Below are 19,284 nucleotides of genomic sequence, written 5' to 3' on the forward strand. Positions count from 1 at the left end.
AACACCGTGTCTAAAGCAAATGCGGGGGAAAATTAAGTCGTTTTTGCATGACAGTAAGGTAGGACGGGATTTGGCTACAGGTTGTGGTTGCTAAGAACCCGTTTTTACGGCTGTTCCCATGGAAGAAACGGTCAGAACTGCATCTATGAATTACACTCTAGGTTGGCAGGGAATCTAGTCTTGGCTAGTCCACGTCTGCCCGGTACGGTACCCCAGCTCTAGGGATCTCCCCTCTGACAGCTCCCCGGCAGGGTGGCAACCGGGCCCGGCGTCTCCGCGTTGCCATGACGACGCCGGCGGGGCGTCTGAATCTGGGCCTGGTCCCGCCGGGCAAACCACGCCGACCTCCGCTCCGGTGAACGTCGGCCCAATGGCGATGCTTCCCCTTCCAGCGTAGTTTAAAAGGGACAGTGCGGGTGCGGACCCGGCAGCGCCAAAAGTCGCCCGCGGAGGCGCATCCTGATGACGCGAGGTGCGGGGACGCTCCGGCGGGAGGCGCAACCCGATGACGCTCGGCGCCTGCGCCTGGGTGGGCGGGGCGGGAGCGGCTCCCGCTGCTCCACCGCGGGCCCTGGAGACGCGATGGGGAAGAAGCAGGTGGTTAGCGAGGCTCAGGTACTGCTGAGCGGCCGGACTGCCGTCGTCTGTGGAGCCATCCTGGTTGTGAGGGCCGTCGGGTTGCCTTTTCGGGATGGGCGAGATGGGTCGTTTCTGCGGGACTTGTGAGACGTGGACCACTAGGTGGGCTGGGTCCCGCTCGGTGGCATTAGGGCCTCCTTCAGTCTTGTATCATTTTCATGATTCTGTTTGGATGACGACCACAATGGATTGCAAAGTTGGATAAAAACAAGTGCATCCAACATTTAAGCCTTGGGAATCAGTGCCCTCTCAAGCAGCATGAGATAGCTTGCGATATTAAGTTGACTGCTAGGCACCTGTTTAGTTTTCAGTTCTGTTAAAGATTTATTTATTCAGTTCTGTTAAAGATTTACTTATTTATTATTTATTTATTTAAGATGTTTTGCCCACATCTATCTATGTGCATCACTTGTGTGCCTGGTTGTCAAAGAAGCCAGAAAGAGGCTGCCCGTTTGCCTGGAACCGGGATCACTGATGGCTGCGAGCTGCTTCGTGGGTGCTGGGAACCGAACTGAACTTCTGCAAGAGCAACAGGTGCTCTTAATGGCCGAGGTGTCTCTCCGGTGCTTGGTATTCTGTTTTGAAAGGTTTCAGAAGGCTCTTAACTAATGCTCCCTGAACTTGCAAACGTGATTTTTTTTTCTTACTCAGAGCAGCGTAAATTATACCGGAACCTCAGTCTTCTCTGTTTTAAAATATGTTTTCTATTTCTCTTTAAGATAACTCTTTAAAAAGCACTAGACCTCAGTTGGCTTCCTACTTAAATAAAATAAAAGCAAACCCATATCCCTTCCCTTGGTTTGCAAAGCCCTAATTAATCCAGCGTCTGCGTTGCCATCTTTGGTTACTATGCTCCAGCCTTGATGATCTTTACCTGGAGCCTTCTGAGCCCAGGATTGCCTGAAAGCCTTAACATTCCATCCTTGTTGCCCATCATGTTGGCTCCTTTATCATGCAGGTCTCAGCTCAAATAACCTCAGAGAGACTTCTCCTAAGTAAAGTGGCACTTTTTATTCCATATAGATAGTTATTCATCATATCTAAATGCACACATACACATCACCTCCCAAGTTTTACTGATAAACAGTTTAAAAAGATTTGAAGAGAATAACTGATCTATTTATGAGTTTTTTTTTTTTTTGTCTTTCCCTTACTCCTATAGCATCCTCCACGAGCCCTTCCACCTGTGCCGAGGTAAAAATAATTTACAGTCGTTTCATTATTGAACTTTAAAGATGTAAAAATAAGTAGCAAAATTAATTTGAAAAACTACAGTGCTTAAGGGGAAAAAAACCTTCCTGGAACTTTTAGGAAAATTCTCCCTAAAAGTTTGGAGGCAAAAATTAAATTTGAATCTTGAGAAATAATTGTTGTAAATAGTAGAAATCCTTAATCCAGCATGATAGAATAATGGGTCCGTTTTGAGTGTTCTCGTGTCCTGTTTACGAGAATTCTCCTGGTGCCCTTGTGTTTTCGGGAACAGTTCCATCAGGGCTGAAGCCGATTATAACCAGCAGTGTCCTTAATCTGCTTAGTCCCTTTAATTAGTGAATAGAAGGGAATACGTATTTGTGTTTTCAAAGGTTTTTTTTAAGCAGTGCTGTTAAACAGAATGCGTCTTACAGATAATAAACTAGTTTATAAACTGACAGTATGCGAAAGCTAGTCGTATTTTTAAGGTTGTGATGATGTAAGTCAGTTTTCAGTCCGATAATAATTAAGTTTCTTTCTTTCTTTTGTCCTGCTGATTCCGTTTGGCTGGGGCCACGTGAAGTGCGATTCAAGGTGAGTGTGTTTACTATTGGTGTGAAAACTCCTAAGCCTTGGTGTTCTAAGACAAGCGTGGAGATGAGATGAGCGTGGTCGGCCCATGCCAGTCCTAGTTCTGGGAAGGCCAAGGCAGGGAGACTCTGAATTGGAGGCCTGTGCGAGCTGCAGAGTGAGAACCTGTCTCAGTGGGGTTGAATCTGGGGACAGTGGCGTACACAGATAGGCCAGCCACTTATAGGTTGAGCGAGGAGAGCTGCTTGAGCTTAGGCGTCGAAGGCCAGTTTGGGTAACAGCCAAACCGTGCCTAATAATAATAATAATAATAATAATAATAATAATAATATTTTGACTCCTTAGTTTGCTCTATTTAGAATTGAATTGGAATCTAGTTTATAAAACAACAGTAACCATTTGTTGTTACAAACTTCCGTGACTGCTGTTTTAAAATTATGTAAGACATATAGTTTAGATTGTTCTCTGCAGCCCCCAGAGAACACTTGCTGAGAGCTATATCAGACTGTACTTTTCCTTTTTCCTTTAGTCAGGGTAGGCAAGGTTATGCTACACTGATAACTCCAAGATTTTTATTCTCCTAGTATCTTCTCAAGGTTGTTAGAAATAATACAGAGTGGCACCAGCAGCATCAGCCCGAGAACCTGGGTTGGGTCCCCAGAACCCACATGGCGGAAGGAAAGAAGTGACTCCCGCAGGTTGTCCTCTGACCGCTACATATAAGCTGTGGTGTGCGTGTCTACGCGCACACACACGCATGCACGCACATGTGTATACATAGAATAAACATTATTTTTAAAAATAAAAAGCCCTACTAGGTTAATTGCAAAGCTATTGTGCAAAGTTCAGAGCGGTTGTCTTGGTAACGATGTGCTGAGATCTAGGCCGCTTTTGTCACATGGTCCTGTGGTCCTACTGTGAAGCTCTCTTCCCTGACCTGGAGCCGCCTTTTCCGTGTTTGGGCTTCCAGGTGACACATATCACTCCCGTCCTAGTACTGAACAGGTGTCACCCTGCTAACCCTCTGAGGTCAACAAGGTCAGGCCCCTCAGTGCTGCAGACAGACACAAATCACTTCTATTCAGCCTCCTGGCCAGAACCAGTCTCGACCAAACCTCAGCACAAGGGACTGGAGACTGAATGGGACCAGGTCTTGAGCCCACTTTCTAAGTCAGAGTTGTAGGCAGCACTGGGGGACCATGTATTATTGGCACCATGCTGTGCATGGCGGCAGGTGGCCTTGTCAATTTCATAACCTTTCCCCCTGATGTGTAAATGCTGGTTGGTCCCAGAGAAGCGAGGGGAACGTCTTTTCTTATCAGAAGTTCCGTTCCAGCTGATGTTCTGCCATTCTCGCTGCTGTTCTTTCTGTCTCCGTAGAAGATGTACCACCTAGCCATCCTAAGAAGAAGAAACCCAGAACGAAAAGCACGTTAGGTAAGATGTCCTGTGTTGTGGGAGATCGCACGTTTCCCCAGGAACTGAGCACCATCAACATCACAGATTACAGAGCCCAGGTTCTCGGGTACCAGACTGATGTGTTGAGGACAGGCAGGCAAGCATGTGCAGCCTGGAGGGTAACCAGGCTCTTCATAGGATAAAATATTGTGCCACCCAGTCTGATGTTTACAGTATTGCTGTGCCCGTCAGGTCTTTTGTTCCTAGGTAACAAACATAAGTGTTTTTAAGCTCTGTTTGGTTCCAGACCTTTGAACACAATAATGGGTTTAGACCTGGGATTTTTAACTTTCCTATTCTCCGTTAGAGCAAGACCCTGAAGGCAGGTCAAATCATCAGTGTTTTTAGGCTTTAATAATAGCAGGGCCATGACCCCTTCCACCTCAGTCGCCTAACTGGTGACTCTGGATGGTCTGTGAGTAACCGAGACTCGACACAGTTAGAATCCGTCACCTTCAGTCGTCAGTTCTCGCTACTCAGTATTTTCCCAGTGGGCTTAGAACCTCAACGTCACCGTTAGTTGACCCCTAAACTTCACCCTTTCCTTAACCCCTCTCAGAAGTCAAAAAGCCTGTGTGTGTGTGTGTGTGTGTGTGTGTGTGTGTGTGTGTGTGTGTGTTTGTAGTCTATTTCTAAAGCTGACTGCCAGCGGTGGAAGTATGTATACTGTTGATGCTTGGGTTCTGCTTGCACGTCTTCAGGGAAGCTTCTCTTACTGCTGCCATCGTAAATCAGGGGCGTGCCACCTTCTCTAAATCCCTACCAGAATAGGGCAGTGCCAGTCTTTAGTATTCATGACTCCAGGAATGGGAAAGTGGCTCATCTTCTACTTGTGTTTCTCAGCCACTTTCTCCCAGTGCTAGGAGAGCCCAGACCCCCACGTGCTGTGCAAGTGATCTCCCACTCCCCTGCATCTCGAACCACACCTGGCCTTCCTCTAAAGGCCAGTGAGGCTAAGAGCTCTCGCCCTGTTCTTGGTATATTTTTATTTTTATTTCTAGGGAATGGCAGTAGGCGAGAGAAGGTGGTTAAGGGTGATTCAAATTTCCCAAATTATGTTGAAATTCTGCTAAAAGGTTTCATTAGGGGAAAAGTTGCAACTGCTAATTGACCTGCTACCTGCAGTTAATAATTCCCGATGACTTCACCACGTGCTGACGTTCTAATGAAGGAAGGAGCGGTAGAGGCGGTAGAGTTCTTAGGGCAGGGTGCAGGAGGCAGGAGCATTGTCTGTTCTGTTAGTTTTCAATTGTATGCACCTTTTAAAAGCTTTGAGTGTTGTGAGGCAATTCCTCCTCCTCCTCTTCATCCTGCGGGGCTTCTTTTTGACCCTCTCGTTCTAAGTTTTCCTAATCCCACATCTATTTCTTTCCCATCACAAAGCCCAAAGTTAGAGAGGGGGTCATGAAGTCATCAGGGCACAGTTCAGAAAAGAGAGGGTGCTGATACACAGAAAACACTGCAGGTGTCCCTGCCCATCTTCTTTCTAACTCAGTGGTCTCTGCTCAAGATGGCCGTTTTTCTCCTGTAGGTCCTGCTTCTTCAGAAGGCCTTGCTGAGCCCGTTGCTCATAGGCGATCTGAGAGCAGTGAACCACCAGCTGAGGAGCTCAAGGGACACCCAGAGGCTCCTGTTCCCAGGAGACAGAAGAAGATCAGGCCGCCTCCTGGTACGTGAGGAAACCCAGGTTAGACTGAGGCAGAGTTGTGATTTAGAGCTTTGTTCCCGTATTCGGGTTCCCATAGACAGGTTCCCATGTTTGGGTTCCCGTATTCGGGTTTCCGTATATGGGTTCTTGCTCCCTTAGTTAAAATAACCGCCACTTCGGCTCCGATGACTTCAGGGTTCTTTTCAGGCCTCTTTGGTCATGGAATATATGAGAGAAGAAGTAAAAAATTCAGACATAAAAGAGAAAGCTCAGATATCAGTGCATGCAAGAACTTAGTAAGTGAAGTGGACACTTCAGATTAGTAGGACAAATTCTGTACTAACAGTAATCTAAGTAAGAAACAGCATAGGGCTGTTGGGATCACCATCTGCAGATCATTACACATAGTCTTATTAATTATGAAAGCTTGGCCTTAGCTTAGGCTTGTCCCCTAGCTATTGTAACTTAAATTAACCCATAATTTTATTAATCTGCACCCTACCACGTGATGTGTGTCCAACTCATTCTACCCCCCGATGGCATCTCCCCTTCCGCTCTTCCATCTCTCCTGCCTGGCTGCTGGCCAGTCGGCCTTCTATGACACCAGTCACAGCGGCACATCTTCCCACAGTGCACAGGTATTCATTCCGTAACACAACAGCCACCGTTTATGGTGTATCTGTAACTCCGGCAGTGCTCTCTGTGTAAACAAAAGTACGCTGCGTGCGCACGCACACACATGTACATGTGTGTATGCATGCATATCAAGAAGGCAATGCTATTTGCTTTTTAAATTAGAAAATCTAGTGTTGAGCTGAGCATCATACGTACCTGTAATCCCAGCACTGACAAGGCTGAGTGAGGCAGGAGGATTGCAAGGCATAGGCCAGCTACATAATGAATTCCAGGCTAACCTAAGCTACAAAGCAAGATCTTGTATCAAAAAAAGACCACAATATGAAAATCAAATAAATCTAATGTTAATGGGACAGGTATAGGAGTAGAAGCACAAATTGCCTCCGTCTGTTTAGATGTCTAATTAGAATCAGCTGTAATAATTGATATAATGAAAGGATATTAGCTTTACATTTCTACAAATTGTGACAGAAAATGGTTTAGGTATAACACTTGGATTCATCAAGATAGGATAGATAAGAGAATGTTTTCTCTGAATATGCCAAGTACAAATGGACTGGACAGTGTGAACGTAATTCTTACCTGGTAGCTGTTCTTACTGTGCATACTTTTACAGTGTTAGAGTTCAACCCTTTCCATCTTGTTTAGACAAAAGGGGGGAAAGTTGTGGGAAAATCTTTTGTACACTGTGAAGATGTGTCTTTGCTAAAGTGCCTTCTGATTGGTTTAATAAAGAGCTGAATGGCCAATAGGTAGGAGGAGAGGTTAGGAGGGACTTGTGGGGAGAGTGAGGAAGAAGAGAGGCAGCGATGAGCGTGAGACTCTTATGAAGTAAGCATTCAGTACCGAGGAGGTAACCACATGGCAGAACGTAGATTAATATAAACAGATTAATTTAAGCTATAAGAGCTAGTTGGGAACAAGTCTAAGCTGAAGGCCAAGCTTTCATAATTAATTAGTATCCATGTTGTTACTTGTGTGCTGGTGGCCCAGAGGAAGCTCCGACTCCTTCCCTGGGATTGTTGATGCTCTTCAGCATCTCTTGAAGGTGGGAGCATCATGCCAATCGCTGTCCTGTCCTACCTTATTTCATTCCACTGTTTCCATGACTCCCTTCATGCACGACACTAGTCATCGGATTAGGGTTCATCCTCACCCGGCATGACCTCGTCTTAACTTGTCTAAATATGTAAATACTCTATTTACAAAAGTTACATGTGTGTTTCTGGAGCGTAATTCAACCCAGAACATAGGTCTAAGCGCACACATGCACAGTGAAAACAGGGAAAGTTGGCAGTGCTATCAGTGATTAGATTTAAAAAAAAGAATGAAACATGATTTTCCTGTTTCTCATCTAAGAATGCGTATTCCTTTATCAGAAGGGGCAGTGGACCGACTTAACAAAGTGGAGTAAATCCGAGGCTAGCCCTGCAGACACAGGTTAGCCACAGGGAGAACTTAATAGAAGTGCCTTCCCTGGCTGGTTCATTGCTGTGCTCCTGGAGGACCGCAGGCGCTGATTGCATAGAGTCTGGAGCAGAGAGACATGGGATTAGTTGTTTGAGACAGGGTCTCACTTTGTAACCCTGGCCAGCCTGGGGTTTACATGTTGTCCACGCTGGTCTCAGATTCACAAAGATTGGCCTGTGTGTGCCCTCTGAGTGCTGAAATTAAAAGCATGACCACCACACCTGGCCAAGTTTTTCATTCAAAACATTTTACACCTCTATACTATAATTTCAAGATTTAATATCCACAAATATGGGAAAAACATTGAGAAATCTAATCCAGCTGCATATGTTGGGCCGTGCCTTTAGCAGACAGTTCAAGATGAACCTGGCCTACATAATGAGACCCCGTCTCAAACACCAGCACTGGCATTAGTAGAAAGGAATTGGTGCCACTGACAGTCTTACGAGGGTCAGGAGGCCGTGTGTTGTTTCTGTCTTTACGTTGTGGTCATGTTATGCATCTCATTTTCAGAGTTGGAGACGTCCTTCAGTGAGAAGCCGTCCAGTCCATCTTTACTGCGGAATGAAAATGGCATCGAGGTGGAGCCGCCTGCGGAGGCCGTTCTTCCCAAACCGCGGAGGAAGGCAAAGTAATAGTTTACTCGTCCTTGTGGCTCTCTCGAGGAGGTGGTGCTGGAGAACACTGTCTTTGTGTGTGTCCGGATGAGTCGTGTTACAGAGATACGAGTTAGGAATAGAACACTAGCCAGAGACCAGTGTATGGGCATAGCCTAAGGAGTCGTCTCTTAAAAAAAGCTTAAAAACAAAGAAAATATTTCCATGCTTGTTGCAAAAAGCGAGGTAAAGATTAGTCATTGAAGATGAGCTGCTGTGATTTGTTCTTCATGTTAATAGAGTTTGAGCTATTTGCAATCAGCATAACTATTGTGTTTTAAAAAAGGAAGTTAAGTCTCATATAGAATACAAGAGTATACTTTAAAATAATACCCTAGAAGTTATAAAACATTGACGTTTGTACTTAAAAACGACTCTGCGAACAATTTTCAGTTACATTTAGAATTTTATAACTTTAGGCCAGGGAAGTCGCATCCAGCCAGTGACCGTTTTCTCGGTGAGAAAACCGAGGTCCACAGAAATACAGGCAGTTTGTGTCCATAGCAGATCTGTTTGGGTAAACCAAGGTCCGCAGAAGTACAGGCAGTTTGCGTTCATAGCAGATCTGTTTGAGTAACCAGCATATTTTCATGCTCACGAGTTAGGACTCTTTTCATTATTTCCATGGTAATTTTTAATGTGGGCCTTTCTTCAGGGATGATCTGTTTTTTCAAAGACTTCCCCTGATTTCAGGAGAACCCAGCCAGCAGAACTACAGTATGCTAATGAGCTAGGCGTGGAAGATGAAGACATCATTACGGATGAGCAACGTACGCTAGAACAGCACTCTCGGTTCACGGCACCCACTGGCGTCAGCCAGCCTGTCGGCAAAGTATTTGTGGAAAAAAGCCGTAAGTAATTTCTCGTTTTAGAATACAGTTGCTCTAAATATTGTAGAAGGATATCTTTAACCTGGTAAGTATAGTTCCGATGACTTGAATGAAGGAAATATTTAAAAGTATGAACAAAAATTGACACATAAAACTGTTATTAAACTGTTTTTCCCAGACTGGAGAGATGGCTCAGTGGTTAAGAATATTGCCTCTTCTTCCAAAGGTCCTGAGTTTAATGACCAGCAACCACATGGTGGCTTACAACCATCTGCATGCATGCAGGCAGAACACAGTACACATAATAAATAAATATTTAAAATGAAAAAACTAAATAAACAGGATCTCTCTTTGGGTTGGTGCTCACCAGATTGTCTTGTCTCTGCTTCTGGATGCTGGGGTTCCAAGCATGGCCAACATGCCTTACAATTTTAGGTAGGCTCTCAGGGTCAAAGGCAGATCCTTGTCTTTGCAAGGCAAGCATTTTACCAACTGGGCCAATCCCTCCCCTATTTTTTCTAGCAGTATTACCCAGAATTTTTATTCTTATTTCCTTTAGTGTAAAAACTTCCCTATTTGAGTAACTGATCAAAAGGCACGAGGGGTTCTGTTCCCTATCTGGTAATTTTTTTTTTGAGAAAATGAATTATTCTTTCATCCTTCAAAACATGTGAGCAGTGGGTTTTGTGAGGATAATTGAGGTGGAGTCTTGCCCGCTTCCTGAGATCAGTTCTGGATTGTTGCATCTAGAAGAACCCTCTAAGCAGTGCAAGTGTGAAGTCCCACTCCTGAGTCTCAGGAGAACCTTATGAAATACCCCACATCTTTCCTGTGAACACAGAAGCTGTGCACACACCCCAGCATCTTTTCTGTGGATACAGAAGACTGTACTCTCCAGCATCTTTTCCCAAGAACTTTAAAGAATTTTTCAAATAACTACTTGCCTTGATAGTGTAAACATTTTAATTTTTAAAAAAATTACTTATTTTTGGAAAATTTTTTCTTTTATGTGTGTGAGTGTTTTGCCTGTGTACCACATGTGTGTCTTGTGCCTACAAAGGTCAGAAGAGGACATCTATTCCTTGCAATTGGAGCTGTAGGTGGTTACGAGCCATCATGTGGGTGCTGGGAACTGAACCCAGGTCCTCTGTAAGAGCAGCAAGAGCTCTTAACCACTGAGCCATCTCTCTAGTCTCCAGCATTTTAATTTTAATATTCCTAAAGTCTCTAAATTACTTCTATAGACTGTCATGCTAAGGACTTTTTTCTTTAAATAATATTTATTTGTTTGTTTGTTTATTTATTATGTATACAATATTCTGTCTGTGTGTGTGTCTGCAGGCCAGAAGAGGGCGCCAGACCTCATTACAGATGGTTGTGAGCCACCATGTGGTTGCTGGGAATTGAACTCAGGACCTTTGGAAGAGCAGGCAATGCTCTCAACCACTGAGCCATCTCTCCAGCCCCCATGCTAAGGACTTTTAAGTTTAATTCTGAGTTGAAAGTTTATTGATGTATTTCATTAAATACTGTTGATTCCTAAAACTGTTATTTTAACATCAACTTTGGCTTGAGAACAAAACTTTTTGGCATTGCACAATTTTTTTTAAAGATGAGGAAATTGTATGTCTAAGCAGCCAAAGGTGAAAGAAGAAAAAATACTTACAGCCAAGGAGAATTTTTAGATTTAACAACAACAACAACAACAGTTCCATCTTAGTTTTACCCTCCTTTTAGTTTTCTTACGCTCGTGTGCTTGTTTGGTACATATGAGTGACGTGCATGTGAGGTCCGATGACAGCTCTGAGGAGTCAGTTCTGCTCTTTGTGTTGGTCGAGGGACTGAGCTTAGGACGTCAGGCTTGATTTGAGGCAGCATCCTTACCTCAATAGCCGTCTTCCAGGTTCCTTTATTTTCCTCTTATTTTATTTCAGTTATTTATATGTGTTTGTGCAGGACTCTGTGTGTGGGTGTGTGGATGCGTGTGCAAACCCCTGTGGAGGCCAGAGGTGCCAGCTCCCTCTGGAACTGGAGTTGCAGCTGGGGTCTGAACAGAGGTCCCCAGGAAGAACGTTCGTGACCATGGAGCCATCTCTGCAGCCCTTGGTTGTTCCTGAGACAGAGGTTCATGCAGCCCCCATGACCCAGAACTCATGAGCCTGCTGCCAGTGCCTCCCCAGTGCCCGGATGGCGGGCAAGCCCCGTCACGCTGGCGATCGTGTCTTTTCTGCTCTACCCTCCAGGGAGGTTTCACGCGGCAGACCGTTCGGAGCTGATAAAGACCACAGAAAACATAGACATATTGATGGATGTGAAGCCGTCCTGGACCACTCGGGATGTGGCCCTCTCAGTGCACCGAGCTTTCAGGTGACGCTGTTTGTTGACATTCGTTAAGCATATGTGAATTGGATTTCATCATTTAAAACAAAAGAGAAAGGTCTCGGCTGTTCCGTACTTTAAACAAAATTGACAATTTATAATGGTAAAGAAATAGATTTATAGGTTTATTTTTATAGACAGTCCACTTGCTCTTTTCAGTGTATGTTGAATCTTACTTTGTGTGAAGAGATTTTAAAATATTCTTTACCTTTTTATTTTAGGGATTGGTATATAATTAAACCTTTTCCCCTGCAGGATGATTGGCCTGTTTTCTCACGGCTTCCTGGCTGGCTGTGCCGTGTGGAACGTTGTCGTGATCTATGTTCTGGCGGGAGACCAGCTGTCTGGCCTCTCCAACCTCCTGCAGCAGTACAAGCCCCTGGCGTACCCGTTCCAGAGCCTCCTCTACCTGCTCCTGGCTCTGAGCACTGTGTCAGCCTTTGACAGGTAAGGCTGTGTGGTGGTTCCTTCCCGCCTGTCTCCAGGAAGAGATGGAGAGCAGAACGTGTCACCAACTATGTCTGTTTGCAGGTGACGTCAGCTGCACGAGTACCAGGGTTAGACAGTCACCACTTACTCTGGGGAACACAAGTCGACCCCCCCCTTTTTTTTTTGTTAGCAATCAGCAGGGCTGGAGAGATGGCTCAGTGCCCTCCAGGGGAGCCCACAGCAGGAACTCACAGGGCAGGACATGGAGCCATGAACTGAAGCAGAGGTCATGGAGGAATGTTGCTTACTGGTTTACCCTCCATGGCTTGCTCAGCCTGCTTTTTTCTACAACCCAGAACTACCCACCGCAGGGATGGCATCGCTCACAGGAAGCTAGGCCCTCCTATATCAATTCTTAATCAAAGACATAGCCCTATCAGCTTGCCTACAGGCCAGTCCTGTGGAGGCATCTTCTCAGTAGGTGCCCTCTTCCCAGCTGACTCTAGCTCGTGTCGGTAGACAAATGTAACCAGCACTGTAGCTTGATCTACCGCAAGAGGAGGAAATTCATGATTTTTGAAGATGGGAGTTAGTTTGCTTTTTCATGATGACTTGATACCGAATAGTCTCAATATTAGATATCTGACGTGGCCTTGTAAGGAAGGTTAGCCGGTCTTTCCACTTGCCGACTGGCCGGCGACCGTGGGCCTGGTGCCAGCCGACTAGAGGAGGGCAAGGTAGCGAAGGAGGAAGTCACAGCGCACAGTGACAAGCGTCCTCATTTCATTCCAGGACCGACTTTGCGAAAACCTCAGTAGCCATCCGGAACTTCTTGGCCCTGGAGCCCACAGCTTTAGCTTCTTTCTGTAAGTAATAGTTTGCCTTGATGACTGTCATAACTGAGGAGTCTTACTGTCGTTCTGAATCAAGAAAAGTATTTTACAGACGTTTAATATTATTTCTTTGTATGAATCATTACTTATAAGTCAGGGAAATTGTAATTTAAAACATAGGAGTAACTTCGATAGAACTTTTCTTTTTCTTTGAGGCAGGCTCTCTCATGTAGCTCAGGCTGGCCTTGGATTCCCTGTGCTGTTGAGGATTGCCGTGAGCCCCTCGTCCTCTTTGCTCTCCCTGCAGTGCTGGGATTTGCGAGCGTGCACCACCATGCCTGGCTTCCAAGTGTTTTTCATTTATTTTCAGAAGTTGAATTTATGTGTGAGGTCCTGGGGTTCATTCCCTACACCAAAAATAACAAAGTTCGCTGTGTTGGCCTTCATAGTTATCTGGCTCCTGTTCTTTCCACTTGGCGTGGGGCAGACACAGTTGGCATGGCCTTTGAGTAATAAGCGCTATTTCTGTGTTTCTGGCAATCTGTGATACATTTGTTCTGGGTTACAAGAATTTTATTAGTTAGTCTGAGCAGCTGGAGCAAGTCATCTAAATTCTTAGGAGATCTTCCAGGCTCCTTCTGGCCAGCTGTAGTGATAAAGTAGTGCTCACCTGTTACACTCTGTGCCATGTCCGTGTCCAGTAAGAGAAAGCTTCCTGTTGAAGTGAACTTCTGTGCAGTCTGTCCCCAGCCCCAGGTGTGGGTTACTCTGACCGTAAAGTGCCTGTACAAACCGCTGTGATTTGGCCTTTGTTTTTCTTCCCAGTGTACTTTGCTGCTCTAATACTGTCTCTGAGTCAGCAGATGACAAGTGACAGGATCCACCTGTACACGCCGCCTGCTAACGGGAGCCTCTGGTAAGAATTCACACAGGTGTTACCAGTTGCTATGGTACTTCTCCACGTTTTCATACATAGATCACAACCAGGCCACGGTTCTGTTTGTAATAAACCACGAGAAGAAAACACCAGTGAATAATGACCTTTTTATAGCCTTACTTTTGTCTCTCTTGATATGTAGTATCAAGTAGCCCAAGTTAGCTTCAAATTCTTTCTTTGGCTGAGGCCAACTGCAAGCTCCTGATCATACTGCCTGTGCCTCCTAAGTGCCATGATCACAGGCAGAGCCACCACACCCAGCTCACTGCAGTTTTAAAGGAACTGTGTTCTTTTCAGAAGTATGTTTAACTCTGTGAGCCATCATGTAGTGGGTTGGAGGTGCCCTGTGCCTTTACCCCTGGTGGAGCCCTCAAGACCACGGAGCAGTGGTGGACACTGGGTGACCAGAGTAGAGGCCAAGAACTGAGCAAGTTGCTCTAGGAAGAGAATACGGGGGAGCCAGCATCTTCAGATGAGCGGCCAGCTGCGGGGGTGGCAGGATGCTGGAATCCCAGTCTGTTCTGAGAGCGCGGGTGGGGTGGGCTAAGACAGAAGGAGAGGATGGTCAAGTGGGGGAGATTGCCATGATGGTGTAGGGGAAACGGTCAGGACTCTTGAGGGGAATCCAACTTTTCATCTCTGCTAATCTACAGAGAGCTGTTTAGACGCTTCAGATGTGTTCTGAGGTCTTTTCTCTGTCTGTTTTAGGAGACTCAGATTTTATTTCACACTTGGGATCTCTCTATGAGAGGGCACTTTTTAGAAGTTCATAAAATCGTTACATTTGGACGAGCGAGCAAAAAGGAAGGCGTTTCTGATGAGCCTCTCTTTTCCCCAGGGCAGCAGAAACCGAGGAGCAGATTCTTGTGCCGTGGATCATCGTGAACCTGGTGGTGGCCCTTCTGGTTGGGTTATCCTGGCTCTTTTTGTCTCACAGACCAGCCATGGATCTTAGTGAAGGTATTAAAATACAAAGATAGAAGTATTCTGAAATTTCTCTCCTCATCTTAGAAGTCTTCCAATAATGCTATTAAAACAAAGACATTTAAAATAAAATGTTTAGAAGGACAATGAAAATGACAAGGACTCAGGATGGTGGAGCAAACAGGGAGGAGGGCCTAGAGGGCTGGAGCCTGGGAACACTTAGTGAGGGGCCTCAGCCTTCTGCGCATGCGGCCCGTGTGCCTTCTCGGAGCGCTCGGGTCCTGCTCAGCCTTCTTCACTCGATGACGTCACACTCGCTAGTATCACCCCTGTCACGCACAAGCGAGTCGTTGGCACAGAATCTTGTTTCGTTCCTATTTTACCCTCAGTGTGCCCAGTGCCCAGTGAAGTCACCAATCTCTAGACCCGTGACTCTTTTCAGAACACCCAAAGGGGAGCTCCCCTTAGCAGACAGCTGATCGTCAGCAAAAGCTCCAGGAATACTTGGCGCTTTGCTGGACACCGTGCTGCTTGGCAGGGCCTCCCCATTGCCATCCGTTCATATGTGAGCACCGTGGTTACCTCATGTCTGCCACCTAACCAAACTGATGAGCTCCAGTGAGGGGAGAGCAGCGGGGGAAGACACTGACATCCACTGCCCGCTTCTGCGTGTGTGTGCACCACAACATGCACACACTCGTGAACGTGTGTACAGTACACACGTATTCATACACAATGACATTGCACTCAGTGTACTTTGCTGTTTTTTTTTCTCACGAGGTATGTTTTTTTGTTCATTCGAAGAATTTTTGTATCTAATGGTTTATGTCAAAGGAGTTTTATTTTTGTATTTCAAGGTTTAATTTTTCTCTGTTTCTTGACATTTTAATAATATGTTTCTGTGTGAAACACTGTTCACTAGTCAGTCATGAAAATGCGAACTACCTGCGCTCCGGTGTTGCCGAGACTGACGCCGCATCTGGCTGGCTTGTGCAGGTTCTGTCTCGGTTACAGCGTGCATGGTGCGCAGCAAGGATTTTAGAGACTGCTGTCTTTGAAGAATGGTAAACTTAAAAAGCAAAAACAAAATGAGGGGAATACCCAGCTTATTGAGTCTTTTGGAGATGAAATGGGATCACAAATTCGAGGTATTTTAGTAGATACCCTACGTTAGCTCTGGATCCTCCTCCCCTGCATCTTAAATTACCCGATAGACTTAGATCATCTTCAGTGATCCTGGGCTGTCTAGGTGACTTAATTTTCTTGGTAAGATGTGTTTCGTTGTCTATGTTGTATTATATTTTTTAAGATGTTTATAATGAATTTAAAACTTGAACTTCTAAAAATATAAAACGTGTCCACTTGCTGCCAGCTTAGCATTTAGATAAGAGAAGCCTCCCTGAAGAATTCATACATGAGGACCCTGCGTTACCACGTGCAAATCAGTATTTATTAAGCTGCAAGACTCTTTTTTGAAGAGCTGGGAAAGTGTTTAAAGTGTGGTGTGTTCATTTTCTTCTCCAGAGCTGATGTTCTTCTCTGACGTGGAAGAGTGCCCTGATAGGGGAATCCAGGCATCTTCATAGTGCCGACACCGCCTCTGCAGCAAAGACCGCACTTCCTCGCTCTTGTTTTTATAAGATGTGTGCGTGCGTGTGTGCATGTGTGTGTGTGTGTGTGTGTGTGTGCGTGTGTGCAATTGAGCTTTTGTTATATGATGCTGAAAGACTTGTGAAGATTATGAAAAACATTTAAATCGTATCTGGTCTTTATACCCAGCATTAATTTCTATAGTATTGTCTGCCACCTTAGCCACACAGGAGATAATGGGCTAAAAAAGCAGGGGGAAGTGTTTGATCCTGTTCTCTCAAATTTGCTATATTCATAATCATAATAAAAAGCACCAGTTTAGAAAAGCCATAACTTCAGTGTTACAAAATACACATCACGTTCCAATGTAAATGTAGAGAATAGGGTGGAAGGGGAAACACCTTCATTTTGTATTTTTTAGTCTCCTTATTGAACACACTACAGTATAAAATCTGTGTTTTCTGAATCTGAGTATCATGTAATAATTATAATTTGAATTGAAAGATATTTTTCTTTATGGCTAATAAAACAGATATATTTCCGTTTGAAAAGCTTTTTAAAGTTTTATTTTTCTCTTTTAAAATCTGTGCCAGTTGTTCACTTGTCCGGCTGCACGTCAGGATCTGTAGGAGCTTTGGAAGAGCAGCTATAAGGGCTGGGAGTAGTATTGTGTGGCTGGAAGCGAAGGCAGGAGAATCAGGAGGCCAGGGCCACCGTCCACTGTTAGCAAGTCTGAGTCCAGCCTGGGCTACACAAGAGCCCTTTTCAGAAACCAAAAGCAGCAGCGATAAACTCAAACATAGCAAAAGAGAAGCCGAGCCATGACTCAGCTCAGCCCTGTGATTTTGGGTTAACCCCTATGGAGTGTCTTCCCTTCCCCCCCATCCTCCCCCTCCCCCGCCTTTTTAACAGTTGGCGATAGCAAACCCAGAGTCTCATTCTGTTAGGCAGGTGCTCTGCCACTGGTTCGCATCTTTACCCCCCTGGTGTTTCTGTTTGTTTGATGAGAAAGGGTCTCGCTATGTATCCCGGACTGACCTCAAACTCCTGATCCTGCTTCCCCAACCTCTTGAATGCTGAGGTGGCAGGGTCCTGGTTCTTCTTCTGAGCCACAAGAAACACTGGTGAAAGTTCACCATTCTCATTCTCAAACTCTCTGTCAGATATCTTCAGGTTTTTGGGAAATTCCACATGGAAAAGGCTGTTTTCACACACTTCCAATCTTTCTCCAGCTGTTGCCTGTGAGCCCCTATAACATACGTCAATGGGGAGACCTTAAGAAAAGAAAGTGGGGGCTGGAGAGATGGCTCTGTGGTTAAGAGCACTGGCTGCTCTTCCAGAGGTCCTGAGTTCAATTCCCAGCCACTACATGGTGGCTCTCACCTATCTGTAATGAGATCTGGTGCCCTCTTCTTGTCTGCACGCGTACATGCAGGCAGAACACTGTATACATGATAAATAAATAAAAATTAAAAAAGAGAGAAGTGTCTCAAAGGCTTGGACATGTCTCTGGAGCTGTCGGACCTCTTTGATTAGCACACGACTGAACGTTGTATAGAAGATGATTAGCAGACTGATAATTGAGGTGTTTGTCCCCGAGGACTGGTCTGTATTTGGTACAAGCACCCCACTAAAAATGTCTCTTCCTGTCTGTAAGGCCAGAGTGACGGAACAGTGTGACTCTATAGGCAGTGCCGACTGTCCTGTCCGTCTTAGTTGTCCCTGTGATTGGCAGCAGCCAGGAGTATAGGCCTCTGCTCTGCAGCAGCTGCCGGGAAGTTGAGCTGAGATTCATCACATCTGAACTGTGGTCCCTTGGTTTGGACCCAGCTGTGCAGCCTTGGTTGTCCAGGAACTTGTTTTGTAGACCAGGCCAGTCTTGAACTCAGAGATCCACCTGCCTGGAATGGAAGGTGTGCCCCCATTGGCCAGCTGCACATTGACTCCATTTTACAGCGCCTGCCTCTGTCTCCGTGTGCTGTTAATGGATTAAAGGTGCGTGCCACCGCCACCCAGTAGTAAGAGTACAAATAAAACCATCTCTCATTGAGAAACAAAACAAAAGCCCCAAGATTACATTATCTGCGGTGCTAGGTATACTTCGTGCTACATTACGTGAGCCCTTATGAAGTCAGAATGAGCTGCAAAGACAGGTCACGCAGGAGTGGAGATTAAACACTGCAGCAGAGACCCACACGGGCATCACTTAGGAATTAAGGGGCTTGGGGTTTTGTGCCATGCAGCCTGAAAGGGAAAGGCAGGGACCGAGTTCTTGTTCCTAACCAGTTCTGCCTTTGGAGATCAGCAGCTGCTGGTGGGAGCCCGCCTCGAGGGCCCTGCCAGGCAGCAGGTGGAAGACAGCAGCTAATTGTCCTTTGGGACGTGTGTGAGAGCCCAGGGCAAACATACTGTCTGCCGTCTGGAGGGTCTTAATCTACTTAGAGATAGGAGTGAAGAATCTAGAAAAGGCTCTAGGTGAGGCTGGATGCGAGCAGGGGCTGTGCAAAATGGAGTTTTTAGTGGTAGAGATTCACTAAAGGTGACTTTTGAGCTCCCTCTTGCCTAAAAGACTACATTTCCAATATTATAGCAATAAATAATGACTCTGAGATATTTAAACATTTAACATGTTTTATTTAAAATTTTTATTATTTAAAATTTAATATTTAAAATGCTTTATATTTTTAAAAGCCCAATGTGCAGCTGGCCAACGGGGGCGCACACCTTCGTCCAGGCAGGCGGATCTCTGAGTTCAAGGCCAGCCTGGACTACAGAACAGGTTCTTCGATAGCCAAGGTTACACAGAGAAACCCTGTATTGAAAAACAAAGCAAAAACAAACAAAACAAACATCCAATATGCCTTAGAGCCACCTTTAAAAGATATCTTTAAATGTTAAATGGCCAATAAAGTTCTGGAAACTTCTTGGTTTGCTTTGTGTACGATGGTTAAATTATTCTGATTCTGAGACAGCAGAAGGAATTGATGAGTCAGGCTGGGAAACCATAGAGTAAATCATTGTACTTTTCTGTACGGAGAGATGTCCCAGAATAGGAACGGTAAAGAAAGTAGGG

General features: G+C 45.2%; 1 protein-coding gene across 3 annotated transcripts; it reads left to right on the top strand.

The window, feature by feature from the left end:
• Positions 1-530: 530 nt before the first annotated feature.
• Positions 531-16,763, top strand: Tmem237 (transmembrane protein 237). 3 transcript variants are annotated; one of them, XM_050159359.1, is made up of 13 exons: positions 531-615; positions 1,802-1,833; positions 2,414-2,424; positions 3,802-3,858; positions 5,411-5,548; positions 8,147-8,264; positions 8,983-9,140; positions 11,363-11,486; positions 11,754-11,945; positions 12,720-12,793; positions 13,586-13,676; positions 14,536-14,657; positions 16,146-16,763. In XM_050159359.1, exons 1-13 carry the CDS (start codon positions 583-585, stop codon positions 16,205-16,207), a joined length of 1,212 nt encoding a protein of 403 aa, XP_050015316.1. In that variant the 5' UTR covers positions 531-582; the 3' UTR covers positions 16,208-16,763. The 3 variants fall into 3 exon arrangements, with proteins under 3 accessions (XP_050015316.1, XP_050015313.1, XP_050015315.1); XM_050159356.1 differs by having other exon boundaries at positions 551-663; XM_050159358.1 differs by having other exon boundaries at positions 556-1,173.
• Positions 16,764-19,284: the final 2,521 nt, after the last annotated feature.

This window comes from Alexandromys fortis, unplaced genomic scaffold (assembly GCF_014885135.2).
Source record: "Alexandromys fortis isolate MF-2015 unplaced genomic scaffold, M_Fortis_MF-2015_v1.1 scaffold_65, whole genome shotgun sequence".
NCBI lineage: Eukaryota > Metazoa > Chordata > Mammalia > Rodentia > Cricetidae > Alexandromys > Alexandromys fortis.